Source organism: Argiope bruennichi, chromosome 5 (genome assembly GCF_947563725.1).
Source record: "Argiope bruennichi chromosome 5, qqArgBrue1.1, whole genome shotgun sequence".
NCBI lineage: Eukaryota > Metazoa > Arthropoda > Arachnida > Araneae > Araneidae > Argiope > Argiope bruennichi.
Genome location: NC_079155.1, coordinates 45246836 through 45269349, shown reverse-complemented (window position 1 = coordinate 45269349; position 22514 = coordinate 45246836). Strand labels below are relative to the sequence as shown.

Genomic DNA, 22514 nt, shown 5'->3' with positions numbered 1-22514 from the left:
TTCCTGTTTCATTCTTTCATTGTTTATGAAAGCACGAAACAGCTGTAGGTTTTCTTTTAGTCTTGTTAATGTTTGGATTTTTAAGGTTTGCTGTTATAAGAGCTGAAAATGTCCAAGCTATGTTAGAATCTGGGAATCAGTTTACAATATGAATAGCGACTTAATCTGAAGTTAGTCAGAGTTTTAAGAAAGTGGGGGAATCACCGTTTTCTGATGTCTGAGTCTTGATTGTAAATTCAGAAGATTAGAAGGACAATCGAGTAGCAATTGTATCAGTTAATGGCAAAGATGCAAGGAAAAAGAACTTTATTTTATTTTTATATTTATTAGGATAGTTTCTTTGCAATTCTAACGTTTTAGTTGCACTCTGCTTTTTTTTTTTGTAAAGATATATTGATATAAATTTTTCTTTAATCGAAAGGTATCATGATAGATCATTATTATTTTTTTATTTTCTCTATTGCGTTTTGAAATAATAGTTTTCAGAAGATTAATTACTATTAATCAAATACAGTTTTGTCTTTTTTTGCTTAAGTGTGATCTAGGAAACATTAAATTGTATTAATTCTACTCTATCAACTGAACGAAATGTTTTTTACTGATCACTTTTCCATCAGGGCGACAACGAATAAATAAATATCATTATTTCCGAATTTGAATATGGCAATAATTATATTAACTTCAACTTTCTCTTCTAACCGCGCCTCGTTTGTTTATGATGGGAATTATCCACATTTATTAAAATTGTTTGTAGAATTTTTCTCAATGTATAGAATCTAGTCCGATTCTATAATCATAAAAGAAAATGCCTGTTGATCGAAAAAGTTTAGACAATTTTCTCAAAAATTTTGCTGGCGTAGATTCGCATGAAAAGGAAGAGCAAAGCTTTGCAAAGAGAATTTTAACTTACATTGAGGGACAAGTAGGAATATATTATAAAATGTTTTATATAATAGTCCTAGCTTTAATATAGGTAGAAACTGTAAGGGTTAATGTGTTTTTAATACTTAAAAATAATTGAGCTTTTGATTAATTTCAGTTTTGTTTCCAGCAACTAAATCTGTACAAGATTATTTTTACATTGTATCGTGAACTGAAATATAAACTGAATTAACATATTATAAGAAATCATTAATAAGTGAAGTAAACAATTATGTTTAGTTTCTTAAAAATAAAGTCTTTGAACTTCATCCATGATATAACAAATTTATGTATAGTTGTAAATTATGATTATTTAGAAACTTTTAATAACTTGTATTGCCTTTCCTTAAAATTTATTGGCATATCTAAATAGTAAAAATTTAATTTTTGTTCAGTAACACTGTAAACTAAATATATTTAAAAAAAAAGAACTAATTTTGCATGCAAATTGAAAATAAGATGTTATATACAGCTCTAAAATTGTGCAGTAGCTTGTAGAAAAAAACAAGTGAAAGTTGATTGGTATTGAAAATGCTTGATGTGATTGTAATTTTAAAAAAAATGGCAAAGATAGTGTAATTTTTGGATTGAATATCTCTCATTTTGGCCATTTTTATGAAGTTCATTTTCTAATCTTGCCTTTCTGTGGTTATTGTACTAGTGTTCTTAAACCTAATATTGTTATAATAAACAATTTTTTTCTCTAAAATATAAAATTTCTTTTTATATTATTTCAGATGAGTTGATTTCTAACGGCCTTGGCATAGTTTCAAAAATTGGAACAATGCTTCTAAATAGATTTTGTTTTTTGTATGCTAACTGTAGCAGTACCCTTCCTTTGTTGAAGATTTTTTTACAAAATCTTTCCTTTCCTCCTAAATTTTAATATTATCCTGCATTCCTGCATCCATATCCTGCATTTAAATTTCCCTTTTAGAATTTCTTTATTATTAGAGCTGCAAAAGTATTTGTTTTACAATCGGATATTTTTTGTAATACATCATAATATCTTAAGTAATTATTATTATATAGCAAAAGTATGCCATGAAGATTATGGCCAATTCATATATTATCATTATATAAACAGTCAAAAATTGAAAGATGAAATTTTGTTTTTAAAACCATCTGCTGATTTAAACTTGTAAATGTATTAATATTTTAAATGTGTTGCAAACTTTCACTTATGGAAATTGTTCTGCATTAAAACATTTTTTTATTGGTTTTATCATAAACTATATTTTTTATTTTGTTGTATTTTGCTGAATATTTCCAGAATAAAATGATTGTTAAAGCTTTAATTATTTAGAAAAGCTTATATTCATCATCAAAATTTGAGATTGAATTTTATTTTCTTTTACTTGAGAGCTTAAGGATTTTATTCATTAATTTTTTATAGAAATGGGTAGGTAGACCTCTTGTCATGTCCCCAGCTATTTGTTCTCAGTATGGATGGATGTGTAAGAATTCTAATCTTCTTGAATGTGAAACTTGTGGTGCCAAACTGTCTGCTCCAGAGCCAAAGATAGAATTATATGAAGCATGTATGTATTATTCATTTATATATTTTATTTTAAGAATAATTTATATTTTGGCATATCTTTTATTTGTACAAAATAATATATAGGAATTTATACATAATTTGATGATGTGCTCACCATTACCTGGGATCAACCCTTTCAGAAACAATTCTTTTATTGTAAAAATTATTTTTCTGTAAAATATTATAATCCTTTTAAAATGCTTTATCCATTCAGAATTTTACTTCAAAAATAAAATCTGAGAGATGATTTATCAAATAAGTAGAAAATATTGAATAAACTGTTTCTGAAAATAGTGGAAAACAGGAACTTTTGTGGTGTTTTCTCTGAAAATAGATCAATAAATTTGAAAATAAGAAAAACAACATAATATTAATCATTCAAAAAATTAAAAAAATGAAATTAAAATATTAATGCTAATATTTAATTATAATTGAAAAATATATTTAGATTAAGAGAAAAAGAAAATCAATAAAAATTATTTGCACATGCATATTCTATAACAAAATCTATAATAAACAAATATCTTATAACAAAATGTATACTTAAAAGTGAGGTGCAATGTCATCTGCAATTTGAAGATTCATTGTTTTGTGATAATAATAAAGGAATAAAAAGCTCAATTCTTAATCACATCCCTGAAGTTCAAGTATATCTGAAATTGTGAGTCTGTTACCCATTAACAGGAGAATAGTAGAATGCTTGAATATTTTTAATCTCTGGGTATTACAATTAGTTGGTAAAAAAATGGCATAAAGTAAACTATACTGAATATTACTTTACTGAGACCATTACAATAAGTATATTTTAAATTTTTGTATGGTTTAATAACTAGAAAGTGTTTATTAGAAAGTGCAAATTCTGTGTTTATTGTCATATGTATGAAAATCTAATTTGCATAAATTGTGATATAATTGATTTATCTATACTTATATAAAGCTCAATGTGTGTGTGTGTTGGCGCTCGACAGGAAAGCCCCATTTGATCTACAGCTACCAAATTTGGTACATGTATACCTTGGAGGTCGGAATGTGCACCTGGGGTCCCTTTTTTGAATTTTTAATTAGAATTTTAATTATTAATTAAAAACTAACTTTTCCGCCAAAAAAACCCCTTCATTTTCCCCACTGCAAAATGAGTAAGGCTTCAGTTTTTCTCCCACGCTAAAAAGGCTAGGCATAAGATTTTTTGGCCGATTATTTCAAACGATTCTGTTCATTTTCTTAATGCTTGATGCATTTAAAATTAAACATTGTTAATTTATTGTTCTTTCAGATTCAATCTTAAGTACTTTTGAATTAAAATAAAATAAAATGAAGGAAATTAAAAATTTCTAATCTGCATAGCGTTACCCCAACTGGCGTAGAAAAATTCACGCATTTGCATTACTGTAACTGGCGTTGAAAATTCATGCATGTGCATTGTGTTCTGATTGTTGTGACTAATTGTGGACTTGATTTAAATTATTTTTAGGTTAATTGCATGCTTTTGTAATTAAATTGTATTTATGTTATATATTTTTTGTACATGCCAAGTAGTTTTAAGTACATCGTTTTTTAAGTAGTTTTTTAACCTGTTTTCAACCTATTATTTTAAACGATTCGTTTTATTTTCTTAGTGTTTGATGCATTTAAAATTAAACATTGTTAATGAATCGATTTGGTCAAGATGAATCTGAGAAAATTTTGTTGACAAATTCTTGAAATATTACATAAATTAAGAAAGATATTCTTTAGTACCCATAAAGTTTAAACGCTCAGTGACTGTTTTCAGTAATCATATTACAAAAAATGCTTTGTTTCAGTAAAAAAATATTATTATATTAATTGAAGATTTATCCTTTCCACTTTAATTTAAATTATAAATTCTATGGGAGCTAACCGAAAATTAGAGAGATACATATTACGTTATGAATGAAGGCTTTTATTATATTATGAGTGAATTATATGACTATCAAAATTTGAAGTTATTTTGAAATATTTGAAGTTATATTTGAAATATTTTGATGAAGAAGCTATTAAAGTAGGAATTGCATAAAATATTTAATTATTAAAATTTTAACGAACATTTAGATTGGCGAACCAGCTGGTTGGTGGCTAGTAATAAATAAATCTAAATCTAATTAAATGTGATTTATGTGTGCTTTAAAAATGATATTCATATGTAAGAAAAAAAATGAAATAAGAAACCTATTGGAGATGAAAATGCTTTTGAATTTTAGAGAAATTTTTGATCTCTATAATTAATAAAGGATCAATACATGTATTTACGCTATAGGGATGTAGACCATTTGATAAAAAGCTACCAAATTTTGCACATATATACTTTAATGGATGAGAATGTTCCTTCATCCAAATGTGTAGATTTTTAAAATTTTAATTAGTTAAAAATTAGAATAATGTATACATTTATTAGAATTAGAGAATTTGACACTTTTTTGCGATAACTTCCAAAAATATTACACAAAAATTTTTTTATTGTATATTAAAATTTAAAAAATTGTCTTTTTGACATTTCCAGTTTAATTGTACAAATTTTGCATGAATTTTTTGCTACTTTTTTTTAAAAAAAATTTACATAATTTGTTAGATTTTACATAATTTGTTAGATTGCATTGTCCAATTGAAATTTCATCTTGAAATTTAGTAATTATAGCTGATGATTAAATTTACAGAATTCTTTTTTCCTCAATTCCATAAAAATTTATGGTACTTGTATTTTATTTAACTTCATATTCATTTCTTACATACCTATATCCATTTACTTACATACTTGTATTCATTTAATTTATGTTCGATATTTTTCAGACAAAGCTTGTGTTGAAAAAACATTAAAGAATCTGAAAAGCAGTCACAAAGCTCATTGTCCATGGCCAATCACTCCTGCACCAGGTATTTTCTGTTTCTATATATAATCATTGCCATTATAATTTTGTGCATTGCACATGTTTGGATATATTTACATTATTTTGGATGCAATTTTGTTTTAATTTTTGATCAAAATCTTAAGATTTTATAAAATATTTTTGATAGTAGTTTGCTAAATTAATTTGAAAAGAAAATACCTTAGTTTTCATTGGCTTCAGTTCTCAATATCTTTTGAGAACAATTTATCTCAGACTTTAATAATGTTCTCTCCTAATGTTGCTGAGGACTTTTATTTTGCTTAATGTGGTGTTGTTTCTTCTCATGTGAAAGATCCCTAGATAGTACTCTGATATCTGAAGTCTTTATAGAGGGATGATTTTCCCTAATTTTATAATACTGGAGAAGGGGAGTATATATACCCTGGCAGAAATTGTAGATGATGTCACATAATACATAGTGATAATATGTTACGTAGGTGATGTCACATAAGCTAAACTTAGTGATTATGTCATTCTTTATGGCATGATGAATGAGAAAATAAAGTTTCTCAAAGCCTCAAAAATATTTACTCTATTACCTTCAAATGACTATTGGTAGGGGGTGGGAATCAAATTATATCCTGGACTCCTTTTTAAACAGTAATAACTGCATCTCTCTTTCTTCATCATTCGTCATCAAGAAAAATTTGAAGAAAAAAAAATTGTTTGTTATTTAATATAGTATTTATTATCTATAAAATTAGTTTTTGTATTATTTTTGAGTGTTTATAATGAATGAAAGAGATTTGCATCGATTCACATAAAAATAATTGCTTCAGTTTATATCAGTTGTGGATTTTGCTGCTTATTTTCTAATGGATTATCTGAGAGATCACTGTATTTTACAAACCTAATAAATGTTAAATATAGTGGTTAAAATTTCTGATTATATTAAAAGATACAAACTAGCCATTGTTTGTATCTTGTTAATGTTTAAAAATATTCTCATTATTTCTTAAAATATATTTTCAGTACTTGCTCTTTCATAATGATTTATTTTAACATCATACTTTAAGCATTTTTAATTTTTCTTAGGGAAAAGATCACAAATAATTGAAAAATTTTATTCATCTTATGTTTTTTGTTTGTTTATTGCTCACATTTATTCTACGTATTGTGAATCTTGGTTAATTTTATGAATTATTTTTGATTGAAAAATTTAAATGCAGTTGTAGACTAGTTGATAAGCTGAATAATTATGTCTAATTTGTTTTTAATAATTAATTAAATGGTATCAACATATATTTGTTGAGAACAAATGTTTCTTTTTAAAAAAGAATTGCCCACAATTTTATAATCGAAGTTATTTCTGAAGAAATAATTTACTCATTCTTTTTTCTTGCTGAAAATCAAATACTTTATTAATAGTTAGTTTTATCCACCATTTTTCCCCTTGTTTTCAGTTATAGTGGCTTGAATCTATTTTGTTTTAATATAGACATTAAACTGATTATAAAATGGCTATATTTAGTTTTCTCTTATACTGTAAAGTGAAAAGGTATTTAAAACTTCTTCTAGATTATCTGAATTTCTACGGTTGAAACAATTTTGTGTTTAGCATGAAAGTTTAACATCTAGGTTATAAGAACTTATGTATAATTTTGCTGAATATCTTTTTAATTATATGTTTTCTGATTATTAAAAATTTCAGTATATTGTAAATTTTTATTTTAATTATTCATTGGGTAAAATTGTTAGTATAATGTAAAAATTGTTATTTTTTTTTAAAGAGATCATTGCAATAAATGAGAAGATGTGTTAATATATCAAATTTTGCTGATCTACCTGTTATTTACATACAGCAGATTATGTGACAAAATGATTACTTATTAGTTTTTAAATTATTTATCATATAATTGTTCTCGGGAAATGCTGTCTTCAGCATATATCCTCACTTATTTTTTATCATTATAGATTTTCATTTATATGAGAAATATCGATCTTTCTCTTACTGTTTTGTAATTTGTGCATTTATAACCTCGATTTTTAAGAAGCATTAATTCATCAAGGTAGAACTGATTGTAAGCAGTTAATAAATTTATTCAATTTATTCACTGCATCTATCCATAATTGCTAAATCTAACTATGCGTTTATTTAAAATATAGTTCCTTCTGTGCTTATTTAATATTAGTTAAAAGTTTTAATGTTTCTAATTGCCATGATTGCTTGCTGAATTTCAGCATTTCCTTTTGCATCGTGTTTTTTGAACTAATTAATCTACTTAAACTGAAATTGAGTGATATTTTTCTAGTAATTATATTAATTTAACTCGTGCCAAATTTGACTGAAATAAGGAGAAAAAAAAAAAAAAATGCCCCAAATATTATTGTCTGCCATGTTTTTTAAATCTCATTTTATGTAATTTGTAAGATGCACTAACTGTAAAAGTAGCAGCATACTAAATAAAGAATTATATATTAAGTTGATTTACATTTTTATTAAGAATAAAGTAATTCTAGTATTTTTTGTTTTGTTTGTAATACAAAATGTATGTGTATCTTATAAATCTGCATATAGTAGAATGCATATAATCTTTATTGCAAATAGAATGTGTACTACCGAATAAAAAACGTTTTCTTGTTGCAGTATTTAGTCTAATCATAGTGGATTAATGTGCTTGGCAGAAAATCATGTCTTAGCAACATCTCAGCTCTTTTCATAAACAAGAGGTCACTTTGCCATGATGGTCTTTTTTTGGTGAAATAAAACAAATAATACTCAATGATACTACAATACATTTATGTTTAAACATGCCATTTAAAACACAGGCAGAAGCAAGGTCTTGAAAGAAAAAGTGCTGCTCTGTGATTAAACCTGGCCTTATGCAGTAAGGAAGACCTATGAACTGCTAACTATGCTTCTATATTTTTAAAAATTCTTCCTTCTGATATCTCCTCATATGATCATCATATTATGAAGGGAAAAAATCACTAAAAATCAAAGTTCACCTGCAGTAAGCCAGTGCAAAACATTTATGTTTAAACATGCCATTTAAAACACAGGCAGAAGCAAGGTCTTGAAAGAAAAAGTGCTGCTCTGTGATTAAACCTGGCCTTATGCAGTAAGGAAGACCTATGAACTGCTAACTATGCTTCTATATTTTTAAAAATTCTTCCTTCTGATATCTCCTCATATGATCATCATATTATGAAGGGAAAAAATCACTAAAAATCAAAGTTCACCTGCAGTAAGCCAGTGCAAAACATTTATGTTTAAACATGCCATTTAAAACACAGGCAGAAGCAAGGTCTTGAAAGAAAAAGTGCTGCTCTGTGATTAAACCTGGCCTTATGCAGTAAGGAAGACCTATGAACTGCTAACTATGCTTCTATATTTTTAAAAATTCTTCCTTCTGATATCTCCTCATATGATCATCATATTATGAAGGGAAAAAATCACTAAAAATCAAAGTTCACCTGCAGTAAGCCAGTGCAAAACATTTATGTTTAAACATGCCATTTAAAACACAGGCAGAAGCAAGGTCTTGAAAGAAAAAGTGCTGCTCTGTGATTAAACCTGGCCTTATGCAGTAAGGAAGACCTATGAACTGCTAACTATGCTTCTATATTTTTAAAAATTCTTCCTTCTGATATCTCCTCATATGATCATCATATTATGAAGGGAAAAAATCACTAAAAATCAAAGTTCACCTGCAGTAAGCCAGTGCAAAACATTTATGTTTAAACATGCCATTTAAAACACAGGCAGAAGCAAGGTCTTGAAAGAAAAAGTGCTGCTCTGTGATTAAACCTGGCCTTATGCAGTAAGGAAGACCTATGAACTGCTAACTATGCTTCTATATTTTTAAAAATTCTTCCTTCTGATATCTCCTCATATGATCATCATATTATGAAGGGAAAAAATCACTAAAAATCAAAGTTCACCTGCAGTAAGCCAGTGCAAAACATTTATGTTTAAACATGCCATTTAAAACACAGGCAGAAGCAAGGTCTTGAAAGAAAAAGTGCTGCTCTGTGATTAAACCTGGCCTTATGCAGTAAGGAAGACCTATGAACTGCTAACTATGCTTCTATATTTTTAAAAATTCTTCCTTCTGATATCTCCTCATATGATCATCATATTATGAAGGGAAAAAATCACTAAAAATCAAAGTTCACCTGCAGTAAGCCAGTGCAAAACATTTATGTTTAAACATGCCATTTAAAACACAGGCAGAAGCAAGGTCTTGAAAGAAAAAGTGCTGCTCTGTGATTAAACCTGGCCTTATGCAGTAAGGAAGACCTATGAACTGCTAACTATGCTTCTATATTTTTAAAAATTCTTCCTTCTGATATCTCCTCATATGATCATCATATTATGAAGGGAAAAAATCACTAAAAATCAAAGTTCACCTGCAGTAAGCCAGTGCAAAACATTTATGTTTAAACATGCCATTTAAAACACAGGCAGAAGCAAGGTCTTGAAAGAAAAAGTGCTGCTCTGTGATTAAACCTGGCCTTATGCAGTAAGGAAGACCTATGAACTGCTAACTATGCTTCTATATTTTTAAAAATTCTTCCTTCTGATATCTCCTCATATGATCATCATATTATGAAGGGAAAAAATCACTAAAAATCAAAGTTCACCTGCAGTAAGCCAGTGCAAAACATTTATGTTTAAACATGCCATTTAAAACACAGGCAGAAGCAAGGTCTTGAAAGAAAAAGTGCTGCTCTGTGATTAAACCTGGCCTTATGCAGTAAGGAAGACCTATGAACTGCTAACTATGCTTCTATATTTTTAAAAATTCTTCCTTCTGATATCTCCTCATATGATCATCATATTATGAAGGGAAAAAATCACTAAAAATCAAAGTTCACCTGCAGTAAGCCAGTGCAAAACATTTATGTTTAAACATGCCATTTAAAACACAGGCAGAAGCAAGGTCTTGAAAGAAAAAGTGCTGCTCTGTGATTAAACCTGGCCTTATGCAGTAAGGAAGACCTATGAACTGCTAACTATGCTTCTATATTTTTAAAAATTCTTCCTTCTGATATCTCCTCATATGATCATCATATTATGAAGGGAAAAAATCACTAAAAATCAAAGTTCACCTGCAGTAAGCCAGTGCAAAACATTTATGTTTAAACATGCCATTTAAAACACAGGCAGAAGCAAGGTCTTGAAAGAAAAAGTGCTGCTCTGTGATTAAACCTGGCCTTATGCAGTAAGGAAGACCTATGAACTGCTAACTATGCTTCTATATTTTTAAAAATTCTTCCTTCTGATATCTCCTCATATGATCATCATATTATGAAGGGAAAAAATCACTAAAAATCAAAGTTCACCTGCAGTAAGCCAGTGCAAAACATTTATGTTTAAACATGCCATTTAAAACACAGGCAGAAGCAAGGTCTTGAAAGAAAAAGTGCTGCTCTGTGATTAAACCTGGCCTTATGCAGTAAGGAAGACCTATGAACTGCTAACTATGCTTCTATATTTTTAAAAATTCTTCCTTCTGATATCTCCTCATATGATCATCATATTATGAAGGGAAAAAATCACTAAAAATCAAAGTTCACCTGCAGTAAGCCAGTGCAAAACATTTATGTTTAAACATGCCATTTAAAACACAGGCAGAAGCAAGGTCTTGAAAGAAAAAGTGCTGCTCTGTGATTAAACCTGGCCTTATGCAGTAAGGAAGACCTATGAACTGCTAACTATGCTTCTATATTTTTAAAAATTCTTCCTTCTGATATCTCCTCATATGATCATCATATTATGAAGGGAAAAAATCACTAAAAATCAAAGTTCACCTGCAGTAAGCCAGTGCAAAACATTTATGTTTAAACATGCCATTTAAAACACAGGCAGAAGCAAGGTCTTGAAAGAAAAAGTGCTGCTCTGTGATTAAACCTGGCCTTATGCAGTAAGGAAGACCTATGAACTGCTAACTATGCTTCTATATTTTTAAAAATTCTTCCTTCTGATATCTCCTCATATGATCATCATATTATGAAGGGAAAAAATCACTAAAAATCAAAGTTCACCTGCAGTAAGCCAGTGCAAAACATTTATGTTTAAACATGCCATTTAAAACACAGGCAGAAGCAAGGTCTTGAAAGAAAAAGTGCTGCTCTGTGATTAAACCTGGCCTTATGCAGTAAGGAAGACCTATGAACTGCTAACTATGCTTCTATATTTTTAAAAATTCTTCCTTCTGATATCTCCTCATATGATCATCATATTATGAAGGGAAAAAATCACTAAAAATCAAAGTTCACCTGCAGTAAGCCAGTGCAAAACATTTATGTTTAAACATGCCATTTAAAACACAGGCAGAAGCAAGGTCTTGAAAGAAAAAGTGCTGCTCTGTGATTAAACCTGGCCTTATGCAGTAAGGAAGACCTATGAACTGCTAACTATGCTTCTATATTTTTAAAAATTCTTCCTTCTGATATCTCCTCATATGATCATCATATTATGAAGGGAAAAAATCACTAAAAATCAAAGTTCACCTGCAGTAAGCCAGTGCAAAACATTGGTAAAACCTAGTTCCCATCATTGAGAAAAAAACATTTTCCCCAAAAGTTTCTTCCTTTCAGCCCATTTACTCTATTTTTATGCATAGGAAAGGTATTAGTATTATTAGAATTAGAAAAAACATTATTAGTAGTTCTATTATCTTCGTGTTTCATGTAATCTGTATTTAAAAATTTTTTTTCAATATAATGGAAGTTTTCTGTTTTATTTTGATATGCTTATCTTTGTGAACTTGTATAAAATCATCATTTTTAATATAATAGCTTCATATTTGAATATTTATGCTCTTGAATGGCTTGCAATGGAGTATGATCTATTTATTTACCTGTTCAACAGTTTATATTGTCAGACCTTGGTCAAATTCTGTTAGTTGGTGGTTGGCTTGAACATACAAATACTTATAAGTTTGTCTCTAAAACTATTCAGCTTTTTCTTTCTGGAATTTTGCATTAAACTTTATGCTTTATAAATTTTTACTTTATGCAGAAATAAAATAATAGAATGGAATTTAGTAGCATTTTTTTTTCTTCTTGCAGTTATGTAGTAACTATTTTTATAAGTTGTAATTTTGGCATAGAATATTATAAGTTTGTTTGTGATGTTCTTTATTTTATTCTATATTTATATATCTAAAATTATTCTATGAACTTTTTTTTAGCTTTAATATGATTGACTTTTTCATTTATTCTTCATTTCACGTAGAATGCTTTGTAAAAATGCTTTCAATGCCAAAAGAAGAATCTCTAAAACATTTTTCGAAGCGTCTTAAGTCAAGTCTAGAATTTCAGTCTCATTTTCCACAAATGAAAGAAGGGATTTTGTCTTTGTTGGTAAGTTATTAAGAAATAACGAAACACTTTTTATTAAAAATTAATTTGAATTAATATTAATTTAGCATTGCAGGAATAAAATTTAAATAATAATTAAAGATTAGAATTTTGTATTGTATTCAAATATATTTTTATTTATGTGGAAGGAGCTTTAAAAAATGTTTAAAAATAAACTTGATACTGTAATCTTTATTTATAAACTAACTTTCAAAATTATTAAACAAATAATCAGCATCTAAATATTTAATATTTTTTCCTACACCTGCAAGTTTTGTTACATTTTTTTTTTTTTTTTATAGAACATTCAAATCAGTGAAATATCTGAGTTTAATTGCAGCAGCTATTTACAGTAATGTTATCTTAAGCACAAAAATTGTTTTATGCAGACTCGATATATGAATCATATTTAATGGATTATTACAGCCATTAGCTATTTTTAAAGAAAAATGTTTTGAAAATTAGTTTTAAAATGCATTTTAATTGATTTTTTTGAAGAAATTCTTATTAGTCATTGATTTTTAACTTGTCATAGTCATAAAATTGCTTGAATACTTTTAGTGATGGCTAAACTGAGTTTTTTTTCATTCTTTCTGTTTAGTTTCAAAGAGTTTATGTATAGATATTTTATATATTTTTATAAAAATAGAATAGATGTTTTCAGGTTACAAAGATTTGATTAATTTCTCTTACTAATTCTCAATAAAGTTTCGGAAAATGTTCTTTTATACAGTGCAATCTTTATACATTGAAATATAGAAAAGCCGAGTAAGAAAAGATTATGCCATATTTCAGAATTTGATGATCGCACTGACTAATGTCAGCAAAGATTTGGAGAGGAAAAATCTGGGATGAAGAAGAAAGCATAAACAAATTATTTGTGAAAAATGATTTACTTTTTTTAGCCTGCAATTTCAAATAGTATAGCATGTCTATTTTAAAGTCAGATTTATCTGAACATAGCTTATTGAAAGAACTGCCAAATTTGGGAAGCTAAATGCATTCTTATAAAATTATTATAAATGTAAGTTATTTATTGTTTCCCATTCAACATTCACAAGGATTATTTGTCTGAACATTTTAGCTTCTTTAGTGTACAGAATAACTGTTAATAAATTTATGTAGCTATTAATCTTAGATTAGTTTAATTTTTATTTTAGATTGCTCACTATCAAAAAAGTATTGATGGATTCAAAAAATTCAGTTAGAGCTTACTATTTTCTTCTTATTCAATATTTGTAAAATGCTTTTAGATTGTGAACTTGACAAATCTTCAAATATTCTCTTTTAAACTGTAATTTAGTGGACAAAAAAATCTCTCTTGCCCTTTCAAACAATTTATGAATAAAAATGACCCTATTTCTCATCCTATTGGCTGTCACTCCATTTACAGGGCAAGAGTTGAATTGAAATGAACTAGTGATACAACATCTTTGTCATTTATAAGAAAAAAGTTAAAATTGTCTTTCTGTGACATCTGTTGAGATAACATCAGCAGCAAAGATTCCCATGAATCATTATTAGAATAGGGGATGTGAGTTAATATGATTATGGTATATTAACCCTCTCATTCCTAAGTTGATTCAAATTTGGGTCCTCTAGAATATTGGAAAACATGTGTTTCTTTTTCAGAGATAAAAAAGATCCTTTCTTCCCTCTCAACGATCATAATATCAGTCTGTGTCTTTAATGGATTGATATGCAAAAAAGGGCCCTTAGTTGACAAAAAGGGCCCTTCTTAGCTATTTATTGAGCAAATATGTGCTTCAACATCCTTTAAGTCAGGAAATCTCTTTATCCCCCTAACTCACTTGAGCTATTCTCTTCAGTAAAGAAAACCAGTGTCGCAGTTATTTTATCAATTGCTCTTAATGAAAGGGGAGAAATTTAGCTAAGGTATCCAGGGGAAATGCGCATTTTCTATGGCTTCCTTGAACTGCCGTTTGGAATCATTCAGAACTGATAGAGTTAAATTCATTGTCTAAAATTCTAATATATGCTGTAAATATTCATAAAGTTTTAATTTTATTTTGAGCAAATTCGAAGAAAAAAACTCATAATTTAAAAATATATGATTTGTTTATTTTTCTGAAAAGAATAATGCTTCTGAGATGAACATTTTTAAGTTTTATTTTTCAATACCACTTGAGACATTTTGAAATTTTTTAATGCATATTATGAAATGAAAATTAAATTTATTTAGATGCATTTTCCAAATTCCACAGATAATATATGTTTGATTTTGTAATCTATTTTTTTTTTTGTATAGTTCCTCATTTTATTTTATACATTGTTTTTTTTTCCCTTAAAGAAAAGGGTAGTATTTATTTTAATTTAGTATCAACTCAAGATTTATATCTGTATATTGTTGATTTTATTTGAATTACTATTCAGTGCATTATTCCTTTTCAGTAGGGTTTGGAAAAACAACATGTAGTGGCATTATGTAAATTGGCTGGCATTGATGATGATGATGCAAATGAATTTGGAGAATCAGCTGTATCATTAGCTTCTACTGGCTGGACTCTGAAAACGCAAGGGTATTTTCTGTTTTCTGACTGTTAAAAAAAATCCTATTGATAAATAATACTTGTTACTTCATTTTTTATGCTGGAGTTTTTTTAATGTATTTTTTGAACATTAAAAGTAAAATTATTTTACTAATTTCAGGAGTGAACAAAAGATATTAATATCATGTGATAACTGTCAGCGCTCAGTATGGTCAAAAGCGTATAATTTAATTCCCAATGATGACATTCTTCTTTCCCAAGATAACAAAGATTTATCCATCACTGAGGATACTCCATCAAATAAAATCAAACGTTTAGTAAGTAATGAATTATTAACATTTTATCATAAAAATTGATAATTCTTTCCCTTTTTGTTTATTGAAAGACTTAGACAGCAGTCTGGCTGATCAGAGATATTGCTGTTCAATTCTGTGATGCAAAAAATCTGGGAAAATTACCTTGTGTTTTCAAAGCCGATATTTTTTAGTGCATGCTTTTGGATGGTATTCCTATTGCTGTCATAGCATTGCTACGCAGTTTTGACTTTAAAAAAGGCAAACACTTTCCAGTTCTAAATTTGTTTTATATTGAGGAATCTGTACTGGGACCTATAAGGCTATTATGCATTTCATGGTAATTTTTTTACTGAACATTTTGAAGGAATGAAGATCTCTATAACATTGTTATTAATCCCCCCCCCCCCATTTTTCTCTTGAAAAGAAATTTGTTAACTGTTTAGAACTGTCATGCAAATGAAGAGAAAAAATTATATTACAAGAATGTATGAGTAAATTAGTGAAGTTGAAAATCATATCCTATAATTTCTTTTTTAATTTTATATATTGATTGTATTTATCATATAATTTCCCATCAATCTTTGATTTTATTTTTATAAAAGATTTTTTACTTGCACAATGTTCTATATGCTTATTTTTTTTTGTATCCAAATTTATGAATTAAAATAACTTTTTAATATTCATCAAATTATACTATAAAATTATGAATATTTCACTTGCATTTTTAATAGTTAGCTCATATTTAACTGCATGTGTTGGTTTTTATGATACTAATTGAAGTTTTATATAGATAAATGCCACGGATTTGCAGTAAGTCATAAGCTTTATGCAAATAACTTTACTTGTATTATGATCATAATTCTGTTATAGTTAAAGATATTGATCCGTATCAAATCGAATTGGAAAAGCCCAACTCAGTTCAAGAAGGAAAGTAATTTCACTTTATCTAAATAATTAATTTTATGATGGAAGTTTCATAATTTAAATGTGAAAAGTTATTGGAATGCTGCTTTTCAAGATTAGATAGTTGGAATTATTACTATTCTTAATAACTGTTGTATTTAAAAAGTGTCTGTTATTTTTTAATGTTTCAAACTTCTTTCATTTACCAAAAGAAGTTTCTCTTTAATGCATTTTTTAAATTATTATATAGATATTGTATTATAGGGTTGCCACTTAAATTTGGAAAGAAAAAAATTCCCTATGTTTTTTATTTTTCCCCTGTAAATATATTCAATATACGAGGAAACATGTGGATAGTTATAATGGAATATGGTTTTAAGGAGTGGAAAAAGAAATGAGAGGGAGGAACGTTTTAATGTTATTAGAAATAATAGCATATTAAAAGAAGGTTTATATTTGCATACAGAGAAAAAAAAAGTGTATTTTTTATCTAAAATTTGGCAAGACAAAATTTATATATGAAGGGGGGAGGGATATTTTACATCTCAAGCTCTTTAATTTCAAGTCACACGAAATTAAGGACTTGGGTGGAAATAAAACACAAAACATTTTTGTTATCATGATGCAAATAATTTAATGATCACTTAAAAAACATTACAAAGAAAGATAATTTTTTTTAGTTATTTATTTTTGCCAATTTAAATATTTGGGCATCAGTTTCTGCAACTTATGCAGGTATGACATTTTTGTACAGCCTAATGTGCATTTTTTAGCTATTTCACTTTTAGTAAATATGTATGAAAATATTTCCGCTACATCATTGAATCCATTAATGGACAAATGTGATGCAACAGGTTTTAATGCCCATAAAAATTCAGCTTTAAATTATTGTTCTTGAACTAAAAAGTTCAAAATTAGTTTATTTTCGAACATTAAATCTTACATTTTCGGATTTGATATGTCATTCATTTTAGATACTAAGTTTAGCATCAATGATTCTTTTGAACTAGCACGCAGTCTTGTATGTTTCCCTCTTTTGTCATAATTTGTAAGTGCCTGTTTTCCCATATTACTTAGGCTTATTATCTTCTTACAAAGCAAGCAATACACAACAAATTGATTTTATGATTTCTTGAACCCAATCAGCAAAAATCAGGATTGATTTTTTTTTTATCCATCTAAATTGTACTACTTATGGATTTTGAAGCAGGCTCATTGATTTAAAAATGTTCTCTAATCTACTTTGAATAAGATCACAATTTCTGAAATAATAAACACACCATTCAATAACCTCAAGTGTAGTAGACTAAACACCACTGCATTGCTTCTGCAGATTGAATGTTGCTTCTCTCCCCAGAGAAATGTTTTCTAATCTTTCGTGCAATTGCAAAAGTCTTGTGCATGCTCATTAACTGCAATTCGGAAATCTCATGGAAAAAGAACAACTGTCTCGCATATCGAAACTGGAATTATCTATACAAGGAGAAAAAAAAAAGGAAAGAAAAGGGGTGAGTTTCTGCAGTACACAATCGCGAATGGTATTGTTTCGTTTTTGGAAGCTGTGATTAGGATCTTTAATTAGCATTTTTTGAATGGGAAAAGCATAACTAAAAAACTTGAAATTCCCTGTATTTTCCCTGTTTTTATGAAATTTTTCAAATTTTGCTGCATTTTTTTACTATATTTTAAGATGACTTTTAAATTCCCTGTGTTTTTCCTGTTCTCCCAGTCACATGACAACCCTGTGTATGAGACTAGTATTGAAATTCTAATATTTCATCTGAATATGTAGTTGTGTTTATATCTGAATAATGGAATGTATGTTGAACTTCATATGGGAACTACTAAAATTAATCAATAAAGATAAGTATAAACTGACATATTATTTTGTCTCATCATGCTTAATTAAGTACATTTTAGTCTTTTTAAAGAATTTTCTTTAATATTGCATTTTTTTATTTTGATGTAATATGTTTAATTTAAATTTGTGAAAGAATTCGAATGTGATAATTTATTGCAAATACAGTAAGTTAAATTTTGTTGCCACATTTATTAATATACTTTGATATTTCTATTGGCAGAAAAAAGAAAATTTTGATCCTTTAGAGGAACACAGGCCTTGGTGTTTGTGGATAGCCACTGAAGAAGATAGGCGAAATTTTTCTTGTAAAGAAACTGATTCTAGTTCTGAAAGCACAGAAGAAATAAATAAAATTCCTGGGTGGAAAATTTTTATTAAATCTTTATTGGGTAATGTGGATGAACCGCAGGAATCAGAGTTGGTAAGTAGATACCTACTTCTCATAATTTCTTTAAAACTGAATTGAACAATTCTGTAAACTCAAACTTTAAAAATTTATGATATGTGAATTGCATTCACTTACTTATTTAATTAGTTTGAATCGTAGCATGATCTTTGTAAACAATTTTCCTTTGCAGAATATTTGTGAAGTTATCCACACAGAAAATTTGTTGAAGTACTTTTTTACTTTTTTATTGAATTGGCCTGACTTTTAAGAATCAACAATAAGTTTGAGTAGTAAATTTTAGAGTTTAGAGTCATTTTAGCTCCAGTTTCTCTCTATGCAAGGTTTTGTATTCAAATATCGGAATTTATTTTTTTAATTTATAAACTCATTTGCTACCAAGATCTTGGATAGATATCCACTACCATAACCCTGACATTTTATTGTTTAAGAATGATATGAATTGTCAAGGAAACAAATTAAATTGATAGGAAAAGCGAAATAAAAATTTCATTTCAAAGTGAAAGATACAATATTTATTTATATAATAAATTTTGAAATGTTTGCATGTACATAGCCCAATTTGAAGTCATACAACTATATATATTATATGCTTATAATATCCATATGTCTAGAAATAAATGATAGCTGTGCTCTATTTAAGAACCATATACAACATCTAAATCTTCCATTTTTGAAGAGAAATCATCTGAGAATCTTTAGAGTAATACAGACCTCTAAAAGATTCTTAGATTGTCAAGAGTTAAAAATGAATTTTATTTTAAGGCATATTCCCATTTATTATAAACATATAATGAATATCTATTACATGTTTGTAATGCCAGCCTGCTCAGTTAAAACGAATAGAGGGTGGGTGTTACATGTATATGACATTAATACTAAAAATGTTACTTTAGTTTTAGTTACAGTTTTAAGATTTGAGATAAGATTTTTTTTATAGTTCTTCCTCTTTTCAATGTTTTAGTCAAGTTTTGTTCCACATACAGTGAAAGTGGAATTAAACACGCTGGAATAAATTTTGAATAAAATACTGATATGAGGACTATTATTTAATTGTTTTTAGAAGTTGATAATTTATCTGTTGTGATAATAGAATAAGTGGTTTCTTACTTGAGTATTAAAAAGTAATTTATTATTATTATTTTTATGAGTCCCTGCTCTTTTATTAGTTATTTTTCTTCCTCTAAAGGATGTAAACCATAGGTAGTAATAAAATCTTAGTTTAAAAATATTTTTTTTATTGATTTAAAATAGCCATATGATAGTTTTCATTTATGTATATAATATATTATTTATGTAAAATTTCAAAGAATTTTCATTTTAACCCATTCACTGCTATTTACAAGATAACTCTTAGGAAGCTATGATAAAATTAAGCATCTGTAAATTTCTCAGGCAGTGAATGGGTTAAATGCTATTTTTTTTTTTACTTCTAATTTATTATTTGTTTTGCTTAGTAAATATACTGAGGGTTTTCTTTTAAATGTTATTTTTTTACAATATTTTTTATTGCTAGTAAATTTGGTTATTAAAATTGGTAATAATGAAAGATTCATAAATTTATTTGGACAATATATATTTCCAAATAATATATTAACTATAAATTTTTTTCATACTAATCACAAAAATAAGTTTGTCATTCTATTGTTTCAAAATTTAAAAAAAAAAAAAAAAAAAAAAAAAAAAAAAAATATTTTTCTGACTTAATTTTATTGCATATTTATGATTTTTATATTATCCTCATTAATTTTTAAAAATGCTTTTTTATTAGGAGAATACTCCATCAAAAGAACAGATAAGAAATGTGAAAGACCTTCTTGATACTTGGGGTGATATTATAGACTAATATCATGCAAAATGGAAAATTTTATTTTCACTTTTCAGAAATTTTTATCAACATTGGATCATTAATGGAAATATTTGCTTCAAAATGATTTAATTTGTTAATATTTTCATTTGTCAAAATGAAACAATTTTATACAAAATAACTCCTATCTAATTAAATATAAAAATCTGAGTTAAATATTTCTAAAATCTGTTATAGTTATGTTGGAAAATATTTTGTCCTGTGTAGATCAAATAATATAATTGTTTTTTGTTTACCTAAAAAACATTATTTCATGATGTACATACATTGCTTTGTCATTAATAATGCATCATATGTATGTTAAATTAGCATCCATTATTCTAGATGTATTTTAACACCATCAATAATAATGTATTATAATTTTAAAGATTTATTTATTATTTTAATTGTACTTCATTTTCAGTTATCTTATCTTAAATCAGTTTTCTATTCTTTTGTGCTTCTTTATATAATTTGTGAATATTTATTAAGTATTAACATTTGTCTTTTATTTAGTAATAAATATTTATCATTTATCTAGATCAGGATTTTGATGCTAACATTTATTGCAATCTCCTGTAGGGAGCATGAAGTACAAAAATGTGAATTACATTGATTGTATAGTTATACATATTTCAAATATAAATAATAATGTAAATCTAATTATGTAATTTTTTTGTTAAAGAATAATGATTTTTTTCTTAATCCTTAATTTCAGTATGATTTTTAGGGTTGCTGCACTGAACTATAGCATACAGTAGTTCCAAATAAGCAAATTAATTAAAAAAAGATTTTGTATCTCATTTTATGATTTTTGTTTATGCTGTTTGTAGTTTGTTTGTCAATGTTTGCTAAAAAGAGAGAGCTTAACTAAGCATCTGCAAACTTCTGTGATAATTGTTATATATTTAAACTAACAGAAATTAGATGTACTGGTTGTAAATTTGGCAATGTGCTTAAAGTAAAATTTCAAGACTAATAAAAAAAAGGGACCAAATATATTTGAATTATTGCCAAATTTTTAGTAAAATTAATTTACAAAATTTTGTAACTTTCAGTGATTTGATTTCTTAAAATTTTAAAAGCTATTTGTTTCCTATTGGTTGTAAATTTTAAAATATTAAACTATTTCTGTTATTTATGATCTATATAAATTATGTGGTCATAAATTCATTACATTTTTGTATATGGTATAAAAGTTTAATTATTTTATAATTAATTGTATGAAAACTGAAATGTTAAATTTTGAGATATTTTCCCAATGCAGTTAATTACCTTCTCTATCAGTTGAATGATTAGAATTTAATTTTAGTATTTAGACATTCTTTTTTGTTTTCAAAATTCATAGTTCTACTAAATTTATTAGTGGCGAAAATATAAACAAATATTATTCCAATTTTCAATAGTCCGTTTCATACTACTGTTTTTCTCATGCCAGTGAATGTAAATATAATTCATTTTATATTTAATAAAAAGTTGATTATTATCATTTTGTATATGGACGTCATTTATCATACTTCCTGCTATTACATAATGAAAAATATGCCTTTCTGAAATAAAATATATTGGGAATTTTCAGTCATCTGAGCACTTTTCTTTTGATGTAATGAATAAGTTTTAAAACTAATGGTACTGTGGATGATTGATTTACCCTATTTCTATATATGATTTTAAACAAACACAACTTTGCATGCATAGTTTTTATGGTTACTGTTTTCACTTGTATGGTTACTATACCTGTAGTCACAAAGAACAAAAATATATTAAGTGATTGAAATTGAATTATTATTTTTCGGAATGGTTCGGAGTTGCTATTACCAAATATATTCCTTTTTCTCTTGTATCCCTTGATTAGTTTTATGTTGTTATTGTTCAAACACCTTTTTTTCATTATGCCTTTTTGAACCGTCTGTTAATGAAAGAAACTTTTTTAAAAATATTATTCAGTGCATAAATTAACTTAAAAACTCTACTGATCCAAATGAAATTAATAAAGTTTGCATTTTACTCCATTTAA

General features: G+C 27.1%; 1 protein-coding gene across 1 annotated transcript; it reads left to right on the top strand.

Moving 5' to 3' along the window:
* Positions 1 to 704: 704 nt before the first annotated feature.
* LOC129969412 (zinc finger C3HC-type protein 1-like) lies at positions 705 to 21598 on the top strand. Its single transcript, XM_056083976.1, has 8 exons — positions 705 to 922; positions 2318 to 2462; positions 5267 to 5350; positions 12551 to 12678; positions 15091 to 15215; positions 15346 to 15502; positions 18466 to 18666; positions 20423 to 21598. Exons 1-8 carry the CDS (start codon positions 806 to 808, stop codon positions 20495 to 20497), a joined length of 1032 nt encoding a protein of 343 aa, XP_055939951.1. The 5' UTR covers positions 705 to 805; the 3' UTR covers positions 20498 to 21598.
* Positions 21599 to 22514: the final 916 nt, after the last annotated feature.